General features: G+C 52.3%; 3 protein-coding genes and 1 long non-coding RNA gene across 13 annotated transcripts; 3 read left to right on the top strand and 1 right to left on the bottom strand.

Moving 5' to 3' along the window:
• The first annotated feature begins 1,776 nt into the window (after positions 1-1,776).
• On the top strand, positions 1,777-5,060 carry LOC147039015 (uncharacterized). 6 transcript variants are annotated; one of them, XR_015063485.1, is made up of 6 exons: positions 1,777-2,008; positions 3,876-3,977; positions 4,046-4,153; positions 4,276-4,392; positions 4,468-4,530; positions 4,706-5,060. It is a non-coding gene; the product is annotated as an uncharacterized LOC147039015 (long non-coding RNA). The 6 variants fall into 6 exon arrangements; XR_015063484.1 differs by having other exon boundaries at positions 1,779-2,008; positions 4,066-4,153; XR_015063483.1 differs by lacking the exon at positions 1,777-2,008 and adding an exon at positions 2,590-2,925.
• Positions 4,968-7,307, bottom strand: rpp30 (ribonuclease P/MRP 30 subunit). Its single transcript, XM_085904758.1, has 12 exons — positions 6,821-7,307; positions 6,635-6,693; positions 6,421-6,477; positions 6,281-6,346; positions 6,142-6,213; positions 5,975-6,064; positions 5,783-5,899; positions 5,691-5,720; positions 5,586-5,623; positions 5,438-5,517; positions 5,300-5,359; positions 4,968-5,212 (listed from the first exon to the last, which is right to left on the bottom strand). The coding sequence occupies exons 1-12, from the start codon at positions 6,993-6,995 to the stop codon at positions 5,136-5,138; spliced, it is 921 nt and encodes a 306-aa protein (XP_085760884.1). The 5' UTR covers positions 6,996-7,307; the 3' UTR covers positions 4,968-5,135.
• On the top strand, positions 6,410-9,569 carry LOC147039013 (uncharacterized). 2 transcript variants are annotated; one of them, XM_085904755.1, is made up of 5 exons: positions 6,410-7,506; positions 8,138-8,276; positions 8,355-8,407; positions 8,469-8,529; positions 8,822-9,569. In XM_085904755.1, the coding sequence occupies exons 1-5, from the start codon at positions 7,333-7,335 to the stop codon at positions 9,565-9,567; spliced, it is 1,173 nt and encodes a 390-aa protein (XP_085760881.1). In that variant the 5' UTR covers positions 6,410-7,332; the 3' UTR covers positions 9,568-9,569. The 2 variants fall into 2 exon arrangements, with proteins under 2 accessions (XP_085760881.1, XP_085760882.1); XM_085904756.1 differs by lacking the exon at positions 6,410-7,506 and adding an exon at positions 7,513-7,664 and having other exon boundaries at positions 8,138-8,272.
• A 242-nt stretch (positions 9,570-9,811) lies between these two features.
• noc3l (NOC3-like DNA replication regulator) lies at positions 9,812-16,252 on the top strand. Of its 4 annotated transcripts, none has more exons than XM_085904735.1 (21): positions 9,812-9,924; positions 11,334-11,538; positions 11,618-11,726; positions 11,811-11,965; positions 12,060-12,143; positions 12,247-12,383; positions 12,450-12,611; positions 12,675-12,768; positions 12,873-13,048; positions 13,150-13,278; positions 13,562-13,693; positions 13,791-13,871; positions 14,031-14,131; positions 14,226-14,298; positions 14,371-14,434; positions 14,590-14,661; positions 14,931-15,112; positions 15,183-15,311; positions 15,374-15,471; positions 15,546-15,630; positions 16,106-16,252. In XM_085904735.1, the coding sequence occupies exons 2-21, from the start codon at positions 11,421-11,423 to the stop codon at positions 16,220-16,222; spliced, it is 2,298 nt and encodes a 765-aa protein (XP_085760861.1). In that variant the 5' UTR covers positions 9,812-9,924; positions 11,334-11,420; the 3' UTR covers positions 16,223-16,252. The 4 variants fall into 4 exon arrangements, with proteins under 4 accessions (XP_085760861.1, XP_085760860.1, XP_085760859.1 ...); XM_085904734.1 differs by lacking the exon at positions 9,812-9,924 and adding an exon at positions 10,336-10,497; XM_085904733.1 differs by lacking the exon at positions 9,812-9,924 and adding an exon at positions 10,593-11,110 and having other exon boundaries at positions 11,624-11,726.
• The last annotated feature ends 853 nt before the right edge of the window (positions 16,253-17,105 follow it).

Below are 17,105 nucleotides of genomic sequence, written 5' to 3'. Positions count from 1 at the left end.
AAGTGGCAGGTGCAGGTTGGCAGAGACAAAAGAGGGCCGAGATCTCGACTCGACCTTGAGCGAAGGCCCGGAGGACAAGACGCTCGTTGGAGGAAATGCGTTTTGGGCGGCGACAGACGGAGATGGACGCGCGCGGCGAGCGCACCTTAATAAAATCGCAGCGGCTGATATGATCAAGCATGAAGTACATTACAAAGGTAATGTGAATTTAAAGCCACTTCCTTTCATTATCAAAAAGACTGAGCCTGGCGCACTCCGCTCGCCCAATTTATGAGGCCCACTTCCTCAATCTAATAGAAGGAATCAGGTGTTACTAATGGAGCGGCCGCCGAGCTAATAGACGACGCAGCCGCACATAATGTGGACTGATGCGCCGCGGCAGAAAGACACAAAGACGGGAAAGTTGGAGAGCGAGCGAAACAGCTCATTCGAGACGACACTGCGTGTGCAGCGAGAGAGAGAGAGAATGAGAGAGACCGAAAGAGACTAAGTGCAAGGCGGATTGCGGATACTGCGTGCATGGCGCCAACAAGTTGCTAGACGGGTTAAGCCCTCCGGCCTATAGGAAAGCAAAGCGCACTAAATGAAACAAGGCCCGCCGAGAAGCAAGGCGAACAATAGCGATCGCACTTGGAGTTCGTCGTGTGATCACATCTAGTACGCCTCCCCCCCCCCCCCCTCCAATCACTAAGCACAAGTGCAAATTGACTTCCCCTCAGCTCAGCGTGAGTGCGCGCGCGTGTGTGCGCACCCGCACGCGTGATCACTCAACTAAAACTGCAGCACTAATTAAAAGTGTGCTGAGTGTGTGTGTTCTTGCCAGCGAGCGCTTTCGGCTCACTTTGGAAGAGGGAGCGGGGCCCGTCGGGTTGTGTTCGAGCGAGCCATGCAAAGCCAGCCGTTTGATTGGGTGTCAGTGCGCTTGTGAACTCTTAAAGGGTCAGCGCACACACTTTCCGTTTCTGTCATTTCTCCATTTTTGTTCCTTCACTTGTGCCGTTGTGCCTGCCTCAGACAGGACCCTGCCACCCCTCTGCCCAGTCGCACGCACTCATCCATCACTCACTCGCTCGCTCGCTCGCCCAACCAACCAACCAACCAACCAACCAACCAACCAACCAACCAACCAACCAACCAACCAACCAACAAACCACGACACATACGGCGGGCGTGCACGGCTGCGCGTCATTACCAGGTGGCAGTGAAGCAGAAAAGCTTGCTAGTAGCAGGTCGCTGTCGTGTGTGTGTGTGTGTGCGTGCGTGCGTGCGTGTGTGTGTGTACACAAATCATTTGGTGTGATGTGTTGAACCCACGGTCCATGCGTGCGTGTATGCGATACATTCACGCGTGTGGGAACAGTTTGAAAGCGGAAACGGGCTGCCATGTCCATGATTTGTTTTCAGGCGTCCAAATGGCACATGCAAGCAAGGCGCTCGCGTCTCCATCACGATGAACATCAGACGAACATGCTAGCGCTGCTCAACCAAGACTTGGACGCGACATGTCCCGGCTGCACGCTGCCAACCTCCCAGGCCGCATCGCATTGCGCGCCTGCCCGCCCTCCTGCCAATCTCCGTCCTTTTTACGAGCGAGCCTGCATGCCGAAATGACGCACGTATGCCCCGGGACGCACCTTTCCCCGCCCCCCTACCCGGCTGCCATGGTTACTGCAGGTGAGCTCATTTTCTTCACTTTTATTGAGTCAAGTCCGTCTGTCTGCTTGACGAGCTCCCTTATTAGCTCGTTAGCTCATTAAAGGCGGCAGGGTCATTAAAGAGACAAACTGACCATCTTTCACACGCGCGGGCGCGCGCGCACATACATAGACAGAGCAGCTGTTCGGGCACGACATTAAAAGTCTCATTTTTTCATTTTATGGGTCTCGTTAAAGTTTTTAGGGACCCGCTAATGACATCACACACGCACACGCAGTCGTTAGGTTTCAGGGAGTGTGCGACTGTTGACCTTTAGGACAAACGACTGACAGGAAGTTTCAGCAAACGTCAGGTGAGTGAAAAACACTATTTCTGCTCATTGAGCAATTGGCTGCTTTTGGGCCAGATCTGTCTCATCCAGATCCGCGCGCTGCTGGTCCAGTGGCCATCGAGCCCCCTGACGGCACGGGGGGGAGAAAAAAAAAAGAGACTCTTACTGTTAAGCGTCCAGCTGGCGTGTGACACAGGCAGCAAGTAGATCATCTTCGACTAGCAGAATTCCCTCAGAGGGTTCTAATCGGCTTCACTGTGCTGTGGGTTTCCAGCAACTGTCTCTCTCTTGCCTTCTGTTCTTTCCCTTGCCTTGCTTTGCTTCGCTTCCAGGAGCGTCTTGTGTTCCCATTTCATTGATGAGACAAATGACCTTGAAATGTTTCAACTTTTAGCATGACCATCCTTTGTAGTATTTGAGTGTGTGCATATATTGGTGCACATCTGGTAGAAGTGGGGGGAATTAGTTCACATTTACACGTCAAGAATGGCTCAAACCTTTAGCCTCAAGCGGCTCCAGGACTTTAAAAAAAGAAAAAAAAGCCGTCCATCCATCCACCCACCCATCTGTCCATCCACCCATTTTCAAAACCGCTTGATCTTTCACAGGTACAGATCGCTCACGTGCTCGTCTGATTTGATCTTTTATTTAACTTTTTGAAGTACAGTGGCTGAATACATAGGCGGAGCTGCGTGCTGCTTTCCCAATGACTACTAGGTGTGCGTTTGTGCGGTTCCCTCCTTAATGACTGCCGTTTCCACACGGAGCTATTTGGTTGACAGACAAGTTCAAACTACCGCGGGAGAAGGCAAGGCATGCATGCATGCATGCAGAGCGGAGCAGAGGCAAGCTTGGCACCGTTTGGCACCAGAGGCACCGTGGCACTTTTACATTTGGTATTTTCTACTTTGAGGTTAAATGGTTCGCTAAATAATTGAGTGAGTATCAAATGATTTTTTTAAAACGTCCCTCTCCTTTTTTTTTTTTGTCTAAGGCTGCGTCTGAATGCGCAAACTGTTTCCCATTTTGTGCGCTATCAAAGGTTTAGGCCATTTTGGAGAGTTGTCCGAATGTATCCAGGGAGCATAAATGTGGGGCATTCAGAATGACTCGCAATGCACTTGAAAAACGCCAAAGTTCAATGTAGACCACGATACATTGCAATGCAGGAGAAAATATTTGGTGCAGTTACTGCGCACCACGGGAATCATCAATAAATTTGATTTATGATATGTACAACAAAACAAAAAACAATTTATTCTTTTTAATGCACAATAAATGGTCGGAAATCTCAATGTGCGGCCTCATCGCCTGATATTCGACGAGGAGAAAAGCAGTCGGAATTGCCAAACCGTACGAAACAACTACTTTCTAGTGCGGGAGTAGCTCCTGATAGAGGCTTTCGGGAATAAGAGTGTGCATACGCATGCGGGTACCAATTCGGACACAGCCAAGTTTTCACTGACAAGTACAGTGAACTATTTCTGCAAGACTCTGCTGCCGTCTCGTGACAAACAAGCGTCACTACAGATGACAACTCTGATCTTTTTTTTCCCGTCCAACTTTTTTTTTTTTCTGTTCAACCTTAATTTCAAACACAAACACATTGTTTCCGTCCAACTTGGTCAATCATTGTTTAAACAGTGTGACGTCATTCACGGGGCATGAAAAGTACAATTTCCGGCATCTGTTTAACAGTTCAAGATCATGGCATTGAAAAATGCTAGCCAAAATGGCTATAGGTTAATAATGAAAATGCGGAAGAAAAGCTTTGGTAATAGTCACGGATAGAAGTGCTAGGAATTGCTATTCTAGCAGTAAGTGGCCTTGCTGCAAATGTGTCAGGAGTCTCTGCAACTGCGCCGCTATTTTCGATTTTGTTTTGAAGAGGGGCTTTTTCAACGGAAGTGACGTCTCGTGACCTAGCCATTTTGAAGTCGAACTCCGGCCAGGCAGGACCTGCTGTTGGTTCCATTCGGAGGAAGGACAGGTGAAAACAACCAAGCGATGGCTCTAAATGTCAAAACATTGCGTGTTCTCCTCTTCCATTGATGTTAGCCTATCTTCGGACTAAGCAGATGTTAGCCGGCCCTTTTTAGCATGCAGCAAGAGCAGCTCGTCAAGAGATGTTGGAGGCCGGAAGTGGATCATTGCAGTTTCACGCCGGTAAGAGTTTGTTGTTGTTATTGTTATTAAATGTGTGTGACGTGTATGTCTGGCGTTTGTTGTTGTTAAATGTGTGTGACGTCTTTGTTTGTCTGGCGTGTGTTGAAATGTTGGTGCACAAGAAACGGGTCCGTTTGGAGGCGGGACTCAAGGAGGGAGGTGGTCCAATGGAAATGCTTCCCGCTTTGCTTGGGAGTCATCGCGAGGAGGACAACGTTGCGGGGCGAGTGGTGCAGCAGGTCAGTTCCGGCTGCCGTGATGTTTTCTTCACACTTTCTGCTTGCTGTGGCTACCTGACCTAAGTGTCTGTGCAGGTGTGCGGTTTCAGACCCGGAAGCCCACCGCTCGCTTGCCCCAGATGTCTCGCAGGCGAGCCGGTACCGCACCAGAACCGCCGCAACATGCATGCACGCGTGTGACAATACAAGATGACACATTTGTCATTCCATGTCAATGTCACGCGTACATCTTTGGCTGCCTCAATTGTTTTGACTTGTTTGAATGCGCTTGGGCTAAGCCACACGTAGGTGATGATATCATTGTGTCTTTCAGGGTCACATCAACCACATGATGCCCGCAGGAGGGAGGTGGGGTTTCCACTAACCCACGCGGCTGACTGCTCGAGTTGATGACAAGAATGAAGAACCAGAAAACGGATAAAGCCGTTTCCTTGGGCTGAGCCCATTCCATCCCCGTCCCAACTTGTTGCCTGCCGCCCAGTTGACTTGGAATGAATGCAACTCTTTTGATATAACTCCCTCTACACTGACAAGAAAACTTCATGTACAATTTGCCAAAGTGAAACAATCAGAAATCAAGTAGGACTTTTATTCAGCAAGCCTCCTGATGTAAAGTTTGACTTTGAATCAGGGGCAAATAAAAAAACAACAAAACATCTGTTAACCTATCATTCTACTCGTGTCACTTTCTTCGACGTGATGGCAGGAGCGGGCAGAGCAAATCATTGGGCCGTCTCAGGTGCTCAGTCAGTCAGCTGGCTTTTGAGTCTCTTAGCGGCGGGAGCACGCCCTTCGTCCGCGCCGTCTTCGCCGCTGTCCCCTGCCGAGGAAAGCACAATCAATGAGTAGGCCCCGCCCCGTTTGACCTACAGACTTCCATTGAGTAAAGGGCGGGGCTCCTGCTGACCAGCGGGGTCGCCACAGCTCTTTTTGGTAGAAATGACGCCACTCGCCGTCTTTCTGGTTTCTGCAGCAACAAAAGTAAAAACAAAAAAACGGATCAGACATGCCTGCAATGTAAGCTCCGCTCACTTTGACCACTTACCCGCGTGCAACAAAAGCGAGCGACAAACGCAGGAAACCGAGCGCTTGGCATCATCGTCGGACAGACCCAGCAATGAGCACCTGAGGCTGCGTCAGGAAAATGCGCATTTGTGAGGGCCCAGAGGAGCTGTGGCCGGGGTCAAGGATACAGGTTGATGATGTCATAAGGTCCCCGCAGCTCCAGAGGCTGAAAACACAACGGCGTGTCAAAACACACGAGATGGTTCAAAAAACGCAACGGGCGCCGGCTGCACCTTTGTCGCTGCACTCGTCACCAGCACGTTCTGAAAGATACGAGGGCGGCCAATGATCAAGTTAATCATGATGTTGTCATCACCCTCCTCACCTTCCCTCTGCAGGCCTCCGCCAGGTTAACAGCGTTTGCGATGGTGTAACGCCTCATGGTGGCGTCTCTGATGGCGGCGGCGTATGACACTTCAAACGCCACGCCCCTCTCGACAGCCTACGTGTACGTGCGCTTTTAGTGAGTCTGCTTCATTGTTTGTTTCATCATGATTCATTTGAAATGATATGTCACCACGTTGACTGGAGCTCTCTTGAAGAAGAAGGGGAGTTTCTCCGTCACCACCACGCTGATCACGTCGACCTCTAACTGCGTGCACGCCGCCTATGACGACAACAACGACCGGCACTGGGTGGGTTGTATATTTTGTTTGATTTTGGGAGTGCATGTACGCGTCTCACGTGAAAAAGTTTTTCCGTTGTCGGTTGGACCGCCAGCAGGTCAAAGCCGGTGTATTCGGTCGGGTTTGGCCTCTGTGCACACAGGCGCGACAGTGTTTCGGGTGCTTTTCGAGTGACAGTTGACACGAGAAGTACTTACGCAGTGACTCAGTTCTGACATCACCAGCGTCAGTCTGTTGAGCACTCGGATTGGTCGAGAGCGACCCTGCGCCAACGCCAATGAAATGGAGTTGCAGTGTCAACACATGCACGGACAAAGTCCAGAGAATTGGCATTTACCTGGACGATGGGCAGCTGATCGATGAGCTCCTCAATCGGCTTGGGTGGCGGAATCGCCTATAGGCGGGAAAATACAGTCATGACGTTATCGCTTTCAGTGTGCCATTGCTTGTGTGAGTGAGTGAGTGAGTGAGTGAGTGAGTGAGTGAGTGAGTGAGTGAGTGAGTGAGTGAGTGAGTGAGTGAGTGAGTGAGTGCGAGCGAGCGAGGTTCACCTCTCTCTTTTTGCCCGTAGGCTCAAACGTGTAGTTGACGGCCACTGTGGAGAATCCAACTGCACGGAAACGACACAGTTAACGTGTTGATCCTTATTCATATATTGCAGCACGCGCTGTTAACTTTAGTAACCTAGCTCTCTTGAGCTTTATTCAAGGGCTTTAGTTTAGTGGCACAAGACTCACGGTGAGCTGCCGTGTCGATGAGTTGCTGCATGATGCCTTTCTCTGCCGAGAAAGTCAAGTTTAAATCCATAAAAACTGACATGATTCTGACGACGATGGAAGGAGCCGCATGTGGACCGAAACGCCTTGATGCCTTTTGGGAAATGAAGTTGTTATGCGGGCAGGGGCGGGGCATCGAAGACGAAGCTGAAATCTACGATTATGCCAAGAGACGCTGAATATTTATTTATTTATTTATTTATTTATTTATTTATTTATTTATTTATCTATCACAAGCGACGGATTTTAATATTTTACACACAATTGCAATTCTAACGTTGACCCCCCCCAAACACACGCACACACTTCCGGAAGTGTGAGCCGGAAACGGAATCTGATCAAAGGCTTCCGGGGTAGTGCCATCGCGCTGTGCGAGTTAGCCGTCGTCGGAAAGGTTTGTCTAGCGCCTTGTAAGAACGTCGAACCGAGTGGAAACTCGAAGTGCGAAAAAGAGTCGTCGGTTCGGCGTCGAGATGAGCGTGGACGTGCACGCGCAGCTGGCCGGTGTCATGGAGGCGCTCGTGCATGCCGCCGTGGCCGAGCTCCACAAGCAACAGGAAGACGGAAGCAGCCCGACGAGCGACGCCCACCCTGGAGACGAAGCTCCGTGGACTGTCACCCGACCCAGAGAGAGACGCGAGAGGCTGGTGAGTTGCCCGGAGGCTGCGGACTCTTACGAATGAACTATCAATGGTGCTTACACGCCTGTCGGGAGAAGTGAAACCACTGGGGGCCATCTTGCGTTGCCGCTACCCGCGGTGTTTTCTGTCTCTTCGGCCATAATGCCGCCGTGCAAGTTTCATGAGTAGGTATCCGGTTTGTCTTTTATCTCCGAGTGCGCCTCAAAGTTTCGCCCGCAGCGTGTTGTCATGTTGTGTATCTACTTGACTTATGAAAGCAAACCAGGTGACTGCTCCACTTTCACTTACGATCCGAAAATAGCTAGCCAAGTGATTTGGAGCATTTATTTACCTTGCGGGTCTTTAGCTTAATCTGGGAGGAAATCGCATTTTTATTTACTCTGCGGGGGTAATAAGTATGTTGGTTAGAATGAGATTGTTGTTTTTGTTTGTATCACGTGTTTTGCCAAGCACCTTGGTACAGCTGCGGCGGTTGTGAAAGGCCTTTATGAATAAGTATTAGTAGAGGAAGCACAACGGTAGCATGTTGACATCAACGTTGGTGGCTTGCGCTCCAAACTGCACCCATGTCTGTATGCTACGGGCGCACGGCATAACAACATCCTGGTGGCCGGCGTGACTTTGACTTCTGTCCCAGGTATGCTTTGCTGCCATCTTGGAGACACTGGCCAACGAGGCTTTGGGGAAGATCGTCAACATTGTGGACGACGTCAAACTGAGACGAGCCGGCGACAAGACGGCGCCGATCGCCATCGTCCTCAACAAGGCCTGCGTGGGTATGCGCCGAGCCCTCTGGTCGCAATGTCGCGGCTCACCGAGCTAACTGGCCGTCTGTCTGTCCGCCCGCCGCACAGAGGCTGAGCACTCGTACGGCGCACCGCCCCGCCACATCCCCGCGCTGCCTCAGGTAAGCCCGCACGCAGGATTGGCCCGCTCGGCTGCCCTCGCTGATGGATTTCTGGGCGCAGGAGCCACCGCCGGATGAGCCGCCGTTGATCCGACACAGACGCCCGGACGCCACCGCTGAGCGTGAGAACCCCTTTGCGCCTGTAACAAAGCAGATACTGCACTCATTCCCATTTGGGCAAATTCCTGTTGCCGCTCAGCCTCTCAACCCAAACGTTTTTCTTTGTCCTGTCTCGAGGACTTGACTTCATCGAGATGCAGTCACATTGCGCCGACCGCAGCCAAAGGACTCTGTCCCAATGGCAGCAGATAGGAGGTCGCGGCGTGACATGTGCAAAGAGGCCCGGTCAAAGCCACGGTTCCTTTTGAGTGCAACCCTCTGGCTTGACATTGCCCGCTTTTTGTCCCCCGGCAGGCGTCGGACCGGATGCGCCGGATCCCGAAGCCCGCGCGCACCGCGGCAAGTCCTCATTGTCTCCGGGACGGGAGAAGCCATTCGCCTGTGAGCTGTGCGGCCGCCGTTTCACCCTGAGACAAAACCTGCAGCGGCACACCCGCAGCCACATGGGCGTCAAGTCGTTTGGCTGCGGCCTGTGCGGGAAAGGCTTCACTCGCGCCGTGGCGCTCAGGACCCACCAGCTGATCCACACGGGCCAGAAGCCCCTCAAGTGCCACGAGTGCCCCAAAAGCTTCCGGCACGCGGCCAACCTGAAGAACCACCTGCGCGTCCACAGCAGCGCCCGGCCCTTTGCCTGCGACGTGTGCCCCAAGACTTTCCGCCAGGCGGTCAACCTGAAGATCCACCGGCGCGTGCACACGGGCGAGCGGCCCTACGCTTGCCGGCAGTGCGGCAAGACTTTCAGCCAGCAGAGCAGCCTGAACACGCACGGCCGCACGCACTCGGCCCAGCGGCCCTTCGCCTGCCAGTCCTGCCTCAAGAGCTTCAACAACGCCAACAGCCTAAAACTGCACGTGCGTGTGCACACGGGCGAGCGACCCTACACCTGCGACGTCTGCGCCAAGACCTTCACCCAGGGCAGCCACCTGCGCACGCATAAGACTCACGTGCACGACGGCGGCAAACGCTTCATCTGTGACAAGTGCGGAAAGGGCTACGCCAACGGCCGCAACCTCAAGATGCACAAGTGCGGCTACACTTGATACATGTCGCGTCCTCTCCTCATTTCTCTCCAAGAAAGGCTTTGGTCGTGTACCCACCCGCTGTGAGCTTGTGTCTGTTACACTGGAAGAACGGCCCAATACCAATGTTTCAACATACGATGTGAAATTTCATCAAATACTTGATGATTTCCTTACAATTACAAGAAATGATAAGAAAACATGAGTGCATGTGAGTGACCATGCAAAACAATACGGCCGTAAAAACGTGTCAATTTGGACCATCGGTAAGCAGACGGAAGCCCTCCAAGCGGTCCACTCGTCATCTGAGGGGTTCAGCATCAACTGGAAACGTTGCGGCCAGGAGGACAAGGAGATTGCTTACTGGAACGATCCCAGGTGAAAAGGGCAACGGCACATCTTGCATTATGTTAGTTGAATTAAAAAAAAAAAAAAATATATATATATATATATATATATATATATATATATATATATATATATATATATATATATATATATATTTCAAAAAATAAAATAAGCCGAGTTAATTTGATCCGTCCGTTCTCACGATGAACTGGAAATGCGAATCACTCACTCGCTGATTCGTTCACCTACAGATTCGTTCGTTGGTGAACGGGAAATGCAATTCACGACTCGTTCGTGAACGGGAAGTTACGTCGTTTTCTTCGTTTTGTTTTACGGCGAGGTGGCACCAGCTTCAATGGGCGTTACCGACGTTTACTGGTTGAAGCCATATGAACTGTAAAAAGAACGAATCACTTAAGGAAGTGATTCGTTCACTCTAGTTCACTGAAAAGATTCGTTACTTTGAACGAATCGTTCACTCACGAGCCAACACGAGTCCGCTCGAGCTTTTTAGTTTCCGGTTCCGGTTCTCCGCCGTCCACGCGTGTGGGACCCCCGTGTTTTGGCTTCCTTCTCTACCTGAACGCCACCATCATGGCACCGGTGAGTTTGACGCAGAAAGCGAAAGCGACGTCAATGTTTGTTGATGTTTTCAACCACGCCGTTCACGCGAGAACTTTCGGTGCCTCCAAAAGCTTCCATTTATTTCATTTGACGACGCCGTTGTTGGTCGTCGTCTCTCGAAGCCGCGGTTAAAAACCAACAACAAACTGCTCGTAATAAATGCAAGCGTTTGGTGCCCGTTTTGAAATTTGGAACTTTGGCCTCGTGGTACCGTGGCGTGAAAAACAAATACAAGAAGCTCATCCCAAACACCGCGTCAAATACGCTGTCATCAGTCGTGCTATTTCAGGGCTGGCTGGGCGACTAGCTTTCTGGAAGGAAAAATGTGCATTGTTTCACAGTTGAGCGTGTGAAGTTAAAGTTCCTCTGTGACCGGTGGACCTTGAGCCTCGGTCTGAGAGAGCGACGGTTTCTGGCGCCCTCCAGACCGCCACACTATCACAATGTCGCGTTCCAAATCCAGTCCATTGAACTAAGCCCTTTATCTATCATTCAAATGGCTCGCAACAAGCAAAGAGTCAGGCAAAGTGGCTCAGATTCCAGCGTTAAGAGTGGAGCAAATGCAATTTGCCTACAAGACGTTGAAGGAAAGGTGAGAGTGTAAAAAACAAGTGGGGATTTTTCTTTTCTGAGTTGTCGATTGACTTGAGCCTGCCTCAGTACCTGTCAGGGAAGGTAGGGCAGCTATGTACACAAATGGTAGAAAAGTGTGCTTGGTTGTTCATCCAAATATCCCATGTAAATGTACCCGCTCGGGCATTTGCTCTGTTTCCGTGACCTCTGCGCGTCCGCTGTTCCTCGGCGGCCGGCCGCAGTCTCGCTCCAAGAAGCGCCGCCCGTCCTTTCGGCGGCTGCTGAAGACGAGCGGCGTGAAACTGGACAACAAGCTGAGGAACCGGCAGATGAAGCGACAAAACTGCGACAAGAAGCAGCGCAAGGAGCACCGGAAGATGCGTCAGGCGCTCAAGGGCGTCGCGCTGGCCACGCCACGTCCGCTTGACGTCACTGCCAAAAGGCCCGGTAAGATCACCATGTTTCAACCGCTAGAGAGCCATTAGTTACTTTGTGCTATGCGTATGTACGTGTGATATGATGTCAGAGGAGGAGGAGGAGGAGGAGGACTTCCTGGAGAGTTTGCCCACTGACATGATGGACAACAACGACCTGCAGCAGATGTCCTCCTTCCTGAGCAGGGACCTGTCGTCATGGTAACCTGCGCACACTTCGGCATCCGCCCGCCAGCCTGCCTGCCCGCCCGTACGAGTCATGTCCCGTCTGCACGTGCGTCTTAGCGGCCCGACGCACAGCGGCAAAAAACGCAAGTCGGAGGTGGTCCCGGGCTACGAGAAGATTCCCAGGAAGATGGCCGCCGTGGCGGAGAAGGAGGTCGTCCACTTGCTGCCCATCAAAGACAGGACGCGACTCATCCCGCAGAGTGTGCACAGAGGTGAGGCCCACGCAAAGAAGAAGCAGGCAGGCGCTGTACCACGCAAGGGGCCTGCCATGCTGCTCACCATTGTTTGTCTGTCGTACGTGTGCAGAGGTCAACAAGCAACCGGAGGAGGAGGAAGACGAAGATGAAGAGGAAGAGGAGGAAGCAGCAGCCACACAGGAGGTTGAAATGGGTACGGATGGGCTTCTAAGGCTATTTGAACAAAATCGTCGGCCGGGGGGGGCATTCCTCCCACTGGCTGTCAATCGCTTGGCCCCACCCGCCCTCGTTTTCAGGAGCGGCGGAGCTAATCGACGGCACGACGCCGCTGACGCCAGCGCAGCAACAGGAAGCCAGGATGCGCAAGATCCAAGACAGGAAGTTGACCATCGCACGTCTGGCGTCCACAGTCATCGCCAACCCAGTCAACAATGTGAGTGAATGAGTGTGCGCGTGTGATTTTGCTTTAGCGTGCTCACCCGCTTGTGCGCCCGCGCAGGTCAAGTGTGTGAAGCAGCTGCGCGGGATGCTGATGGAGGCGGACCCTTGTGTGGCGGTGACGGTTAGGAAGTTGGCCATGGTGTCATTGATGGAAATCTTCAAAGACATCGTTCCCACCTACAAGATACGACCTTTGACCGCCGCTGAGAAAGCCGCTAAGGTACCACGCTGGCGCGCGTGCGGCCGTAGGTCGGCGCTGACCGTGTCGTAATCGTCACCACAGGTGAAGAAGGAGACGCAACAGCTGCGGGAGTTTGAGGAAGGACTGCTGAGTCAGTACAAATTCTACCTGGAGGATTTGGAGCAGTGCATCAGCGGTAAAGCGGATAAGCGGCCGTCCTCCCTTTCTTCTGGCCACCCGCTCTTGCTGGTCCTTTGAAATTTAGAGCGACTGCTGACGCCCGTCTGTGTTTGCGTGCAGACTGGAAGCAGAAGAAGAGCAAGCGCAGCCAGGCGGTGTCGCTGGAGCGTTACTCGGGGCTGGCCGGCGTGGCCGTGCGCTGCCTGTGCGAGCTGCTGCTGGCCTTGCCGCACTTTAACTTCCATAACAACATCCTGGTGGCCTTGGCGCCGCTGATGAACGACCCCGTCAAGACGGTGAGCGCCGGGCCGGCCGGACGGCCCCGGCCTGTGATCCCACGTGATCCCACCTGACACGACCCGACCTGGCCCTCTCTCTCTCTCTCTCCTTACCTTAGGTGTCTGACATGTGCTGCCGCACCTTCTCCGAGCTGTTTCACCAAGACAAAGTGGGTGGGACCTCTCTGGCCGCCGTTCGAGTCATTTCGGGTCTGGTCAAGAGTCTCAACTTCAACGTCAGGCCCCAGGCAAGTTACGCCTCCTTCCTTTCTAGCGACAACAGTCTTGCGTTGCGTTCTGGCGTTGCAGCACATAGCGCCCACCTATCGCTAACGACAGCGCAGGTTGTTGACTCCATTTGTCGCAATATTGGAAGCACCGCAATCCGGGAGAACTTCCCTCCTGGTCTTTTGTTTCTGTGGCTCAAGACTGTGTGTGTGTGTGTGTGTGTGTGTGTGTGTGTGTGTGTGTGTGTGTGTGTGTGTGTGTGTGTGTGTGTGTGTGTGCGTGTGCGTGTGCGTGTGCGTGCAGGTGCTGCGGACGCTACTGAGCGTGCGAATCCAGGAAGCGCTGGTGAAAAAGGACATGAAGGACATGACGCCCAGCGTGAAGGCCATGCGCCTCAAAGACAAGAAGAACAATCTGTCACGCATGCAGCGCAAGGTAACGCAAAGCCAGCTGCCCAAAAGCACGGCCTCAGCACGCCGCTTGCTTGCCTCACACTCTCTCGCTCTTTTTCTCGCTCTCGCTCTTTGTGCAGTGGAAGAAAGCGGAGGAGAAGCTGCAGCAGGAGCTTCTGGAAGCCGAAGCGTCGGACAGCAAAGACAAGAAGATGAAAATGGTGAGGAGCGCAAGGTCTGAGTGTGAATCTTCAGATAAAAGCAGATTTTGCAAGCAACTACACTGCAAAATTGTTTTCCATAGCGAAATTGGAGCAATGGACGCTAGTGAAAGTCCTGTGAGAGATCTGCTACAGTTCTTCTTGTTTTTCTCCCCACAGCACACAGAGACTCTCAACATCGTCTTCCTCGTGTACTTTCGAATTTTGAAGAAAGCTCACAAGTCTGTCCTTCTTCCTGCAGTTTTGGAGGGGCTGGCCAAGTAACACGCGAACACACGCACACGCACACACACACACACACACACACACACACACACACACACACACAATAACACTGATGTCACTTCCTGTTAGTTTTGCCCATTTGATCAACTTGGAGTTCTTTGATGACCTACTCAATGTGCTCCAAAGCCTTATCCAGTCCGGAGTGAGTATAACACAAGACTCGTCCGTCCGTCCTGAGACCACACGCTTAATTTGATTTGCGATTGCCGTGCAGGATCTGACTGACAGGGAGAGACTTCACTGCATCCAGACAGTCTTCACCATCCTGTCTGGGCAAGGTGCGTGTGCGTGCCTGCGTGCTTGCTTGCGCACAGCCCGCAAGTCAAGTCAAGTTTATTTGTATAGCCCTAAATCACAAGCAGTCTCAAAGGGCTTCACATAGACAAACAATTGACAATTATTCGAAATGTTCTGTATGTATGTGCCGCATCAGGTGATGTCCTCAACATGGACCCTCTCAACTTTTACTCTGAGCTGTACGCTATGTTGCCACGGCTGCACGCAGGTTGGTAGTCCCGTCGCCTCTCGTCGGGCTTTGACTTCATCCAAATGTTGCTGTCAGTTTCAAGACTGTAGCTTTAAGAACACAAATGGTGTAGCAACACATGCCGACAAACTCTTTAAAAAAAAAAAATAAAAAAAATGGCGTTTTGATCATTTTGATGGCCGAAGGTGGTTTTGGTTTGTGAGGGTGGTCACGGGACACATTGAGCTTCTACTTTAAGGCACGGCTAGCGTCACCAGCTTCGAGCGTTGACGAGCCCTCTCCCTCAGGGACTTCCGATGAGGACATCCTCATCGTGCTGCGCTGCCTGGATGCCATGTTGATCCGCCGCAGGAAGCGGGTGAGCCTGCAGAGGGCCATGGCGTTCATCAAGCGGCTCAGCGGGCTCAGCTTGCACGTCCAGACGCACGCCAGCGTTGGACTCCTCGCCGCCACCAGGGCCGCGCTGCATGTGAGTGCGTGCGTGCGTGCGAGCGTGACTCGTAACGAGCTAGTCAATTCATGTGCCTCTTTGTCGTCAGTCGTTTCCAAGATGTGACTTCTTGCTGGACAACGAAGTCCAGGGCAGCGGCGTCTACTTGAACGAACTGCCCCAACCCGAACACTGCAACGCTCACAACACCGCCTTGTGGGAGCTCCACACACTGCAGGTACACGCACGCACGCGCGCGCGGGCCCCGAGCTGATGTGACGCGTGATGCCGTCTGAGCAGAGGCATTTCCATCCGGTGGTGCGGCAGCTGGCGTCGCATCTGAGTCGTGGCGCTCCCAGCGAAGGCGGGGCTGCGCTTCCGCTTGAGCTGAGCCGCAGGTAAGCGCGAGCGCACGTCGCCGTTGTGTCGAGGCGGGTGACGCTGCCCTAACCTTGGAGGACTTCCCGTGCAGGTCGCCGGTACAGCTGTTTGCAGATTATGATGTCAAAGGCATGACCTTCAACCCCCCAGTAGCTCCGGCCAGACACAAGAAAAAGGTGCGCACGCACGCACACACCAGGGCGTGGTGAAACTTGTCCTCTGCATTGAACCCATCCCCCATGTGATTTTGATCAATCCCCTGGGGGAGAGGGGAGCAGTGAGCAGCAGCGATGCCGTGCTCGGAAACCCTTTGGTGATCTAACCCCCCAATTCCAACCCTTAATGCTGAATGCCAAGCAGGGAGGCAATGGGTCCCATTTTTAAAGTCTTTGGTATGACCCGGCTGGCCGGGGTTTGAACCCACAACCTTCCAGTCTCAGGTCAGACACTCTACTACTAGGCCACTGAGCTGACAAACAAAGCCGTGCCGTTCTTTTCTGTTTTCTACCATAACGTGAGTTTAGCATACCGTAGCTTGAGGCGAATATCACATGGCACGGCGTAGCGTAGCATTTGTCATTGACAAATTTTGCTTGTGAGACTTAAAGGCACACCAAAGTCATTCATTTTGTTTTGCATTTTTGCTTTCAGGAAGTTTTCAGAGTCGATAGGTCGCTGCTGGACAGCAATCTGCAGCAACTTGTTGATGACGCCCTGCGCTCCGGTCAGGAGGCGGAGCCTGACTTTAGTACAACACGCAAACACTGACACCCATGCAAACACATCCTGTGTTTCATTTGTAATAAAAAGAAATAATTAATCTTGGGGAAGGTGGTCAAATGTCAGTCAAAGGTGGTCTTGTCCCGATTGACCTTTGCTACACAGAACTTTTTTTCTTGATGGCAATAAATACAAATTTGCTCAGATGTTTGGACTGCTGCCGCTGGTGTGTGAGAGGGCCGGTGTGGCCATCAGCAGAAGGCGCGGTGCCACAGCGTCCTGTCGCCACTGTGGAGAGGTTCTCGAGAAAGGAAGGTTGAGGAGCCAGCAGGTTTCTGGAGGCAACCAGACAGACAGCCCGTCAGTGCTATTGCTAGTGCATTTCCCTATGGCCTCAGCATGTTAGCTAGCACCTGGCAGCGCAGCAATCTTTAGGACAAATTGGCCTTTTTTATTTGAGTGAACACAATTGGGGAAAGAATGGCACTGGCAATCAGGTGGAGGAAATGGGCTGCTGAATCCAGTCATGAAATGAATGATTCTTTTGACATCAGAGACGCCACCTTGTGCTCACTGCGCGACACTCCACTAGCTAACTATCCAAGTCGCCGCATTCCACAAACTTTTTCAAACAGGCCGGCATAAAAGCAGCCAATGCACATATCAAGCCTCGCATTCCGCAGCACGCTCACACGGTGCGGCGTGGGTGTTTGCCGACCAATGCCAGTCGGGCCTCGCGAGCCCGTCTGCGCTCCAAATGTTTTCCCATTTTCGGTCAAAGTCGAGCAAGAGCGTTTGCGCGTGTGCGTGAGAGGAATGAGGAGTCGGTGATCACTCGGTGGCCCCTCCCTTACATGAGAGTTTGCATGTCTCCTCAGCTCCTTTTTAGGACTTGATGACATGCTGATGTTATGCTTCTGCTGGGATTTTG

This window comes from Syngnathus leptorhynchus, chromosome 22, assembly GCF_054491065.1.
Source record: "Syngnathus leptorhynchus isolate UIUO chromosome 22, UIUO_Slep, whole genome shotgun sequence".
Classification (NCBI taxonomy): Eukaryota; Metazoa; Chordata; class Actinopteri; order Syngnathiformes; family Syngnathidae; genus Syngnathus; species Syngnathus leptorhynchus.
The sequence above is the reverse complement of the archived record's forward strand: the minus strand, read 5'-3'. Positions and strand labels throughout refer to the sequence as shown.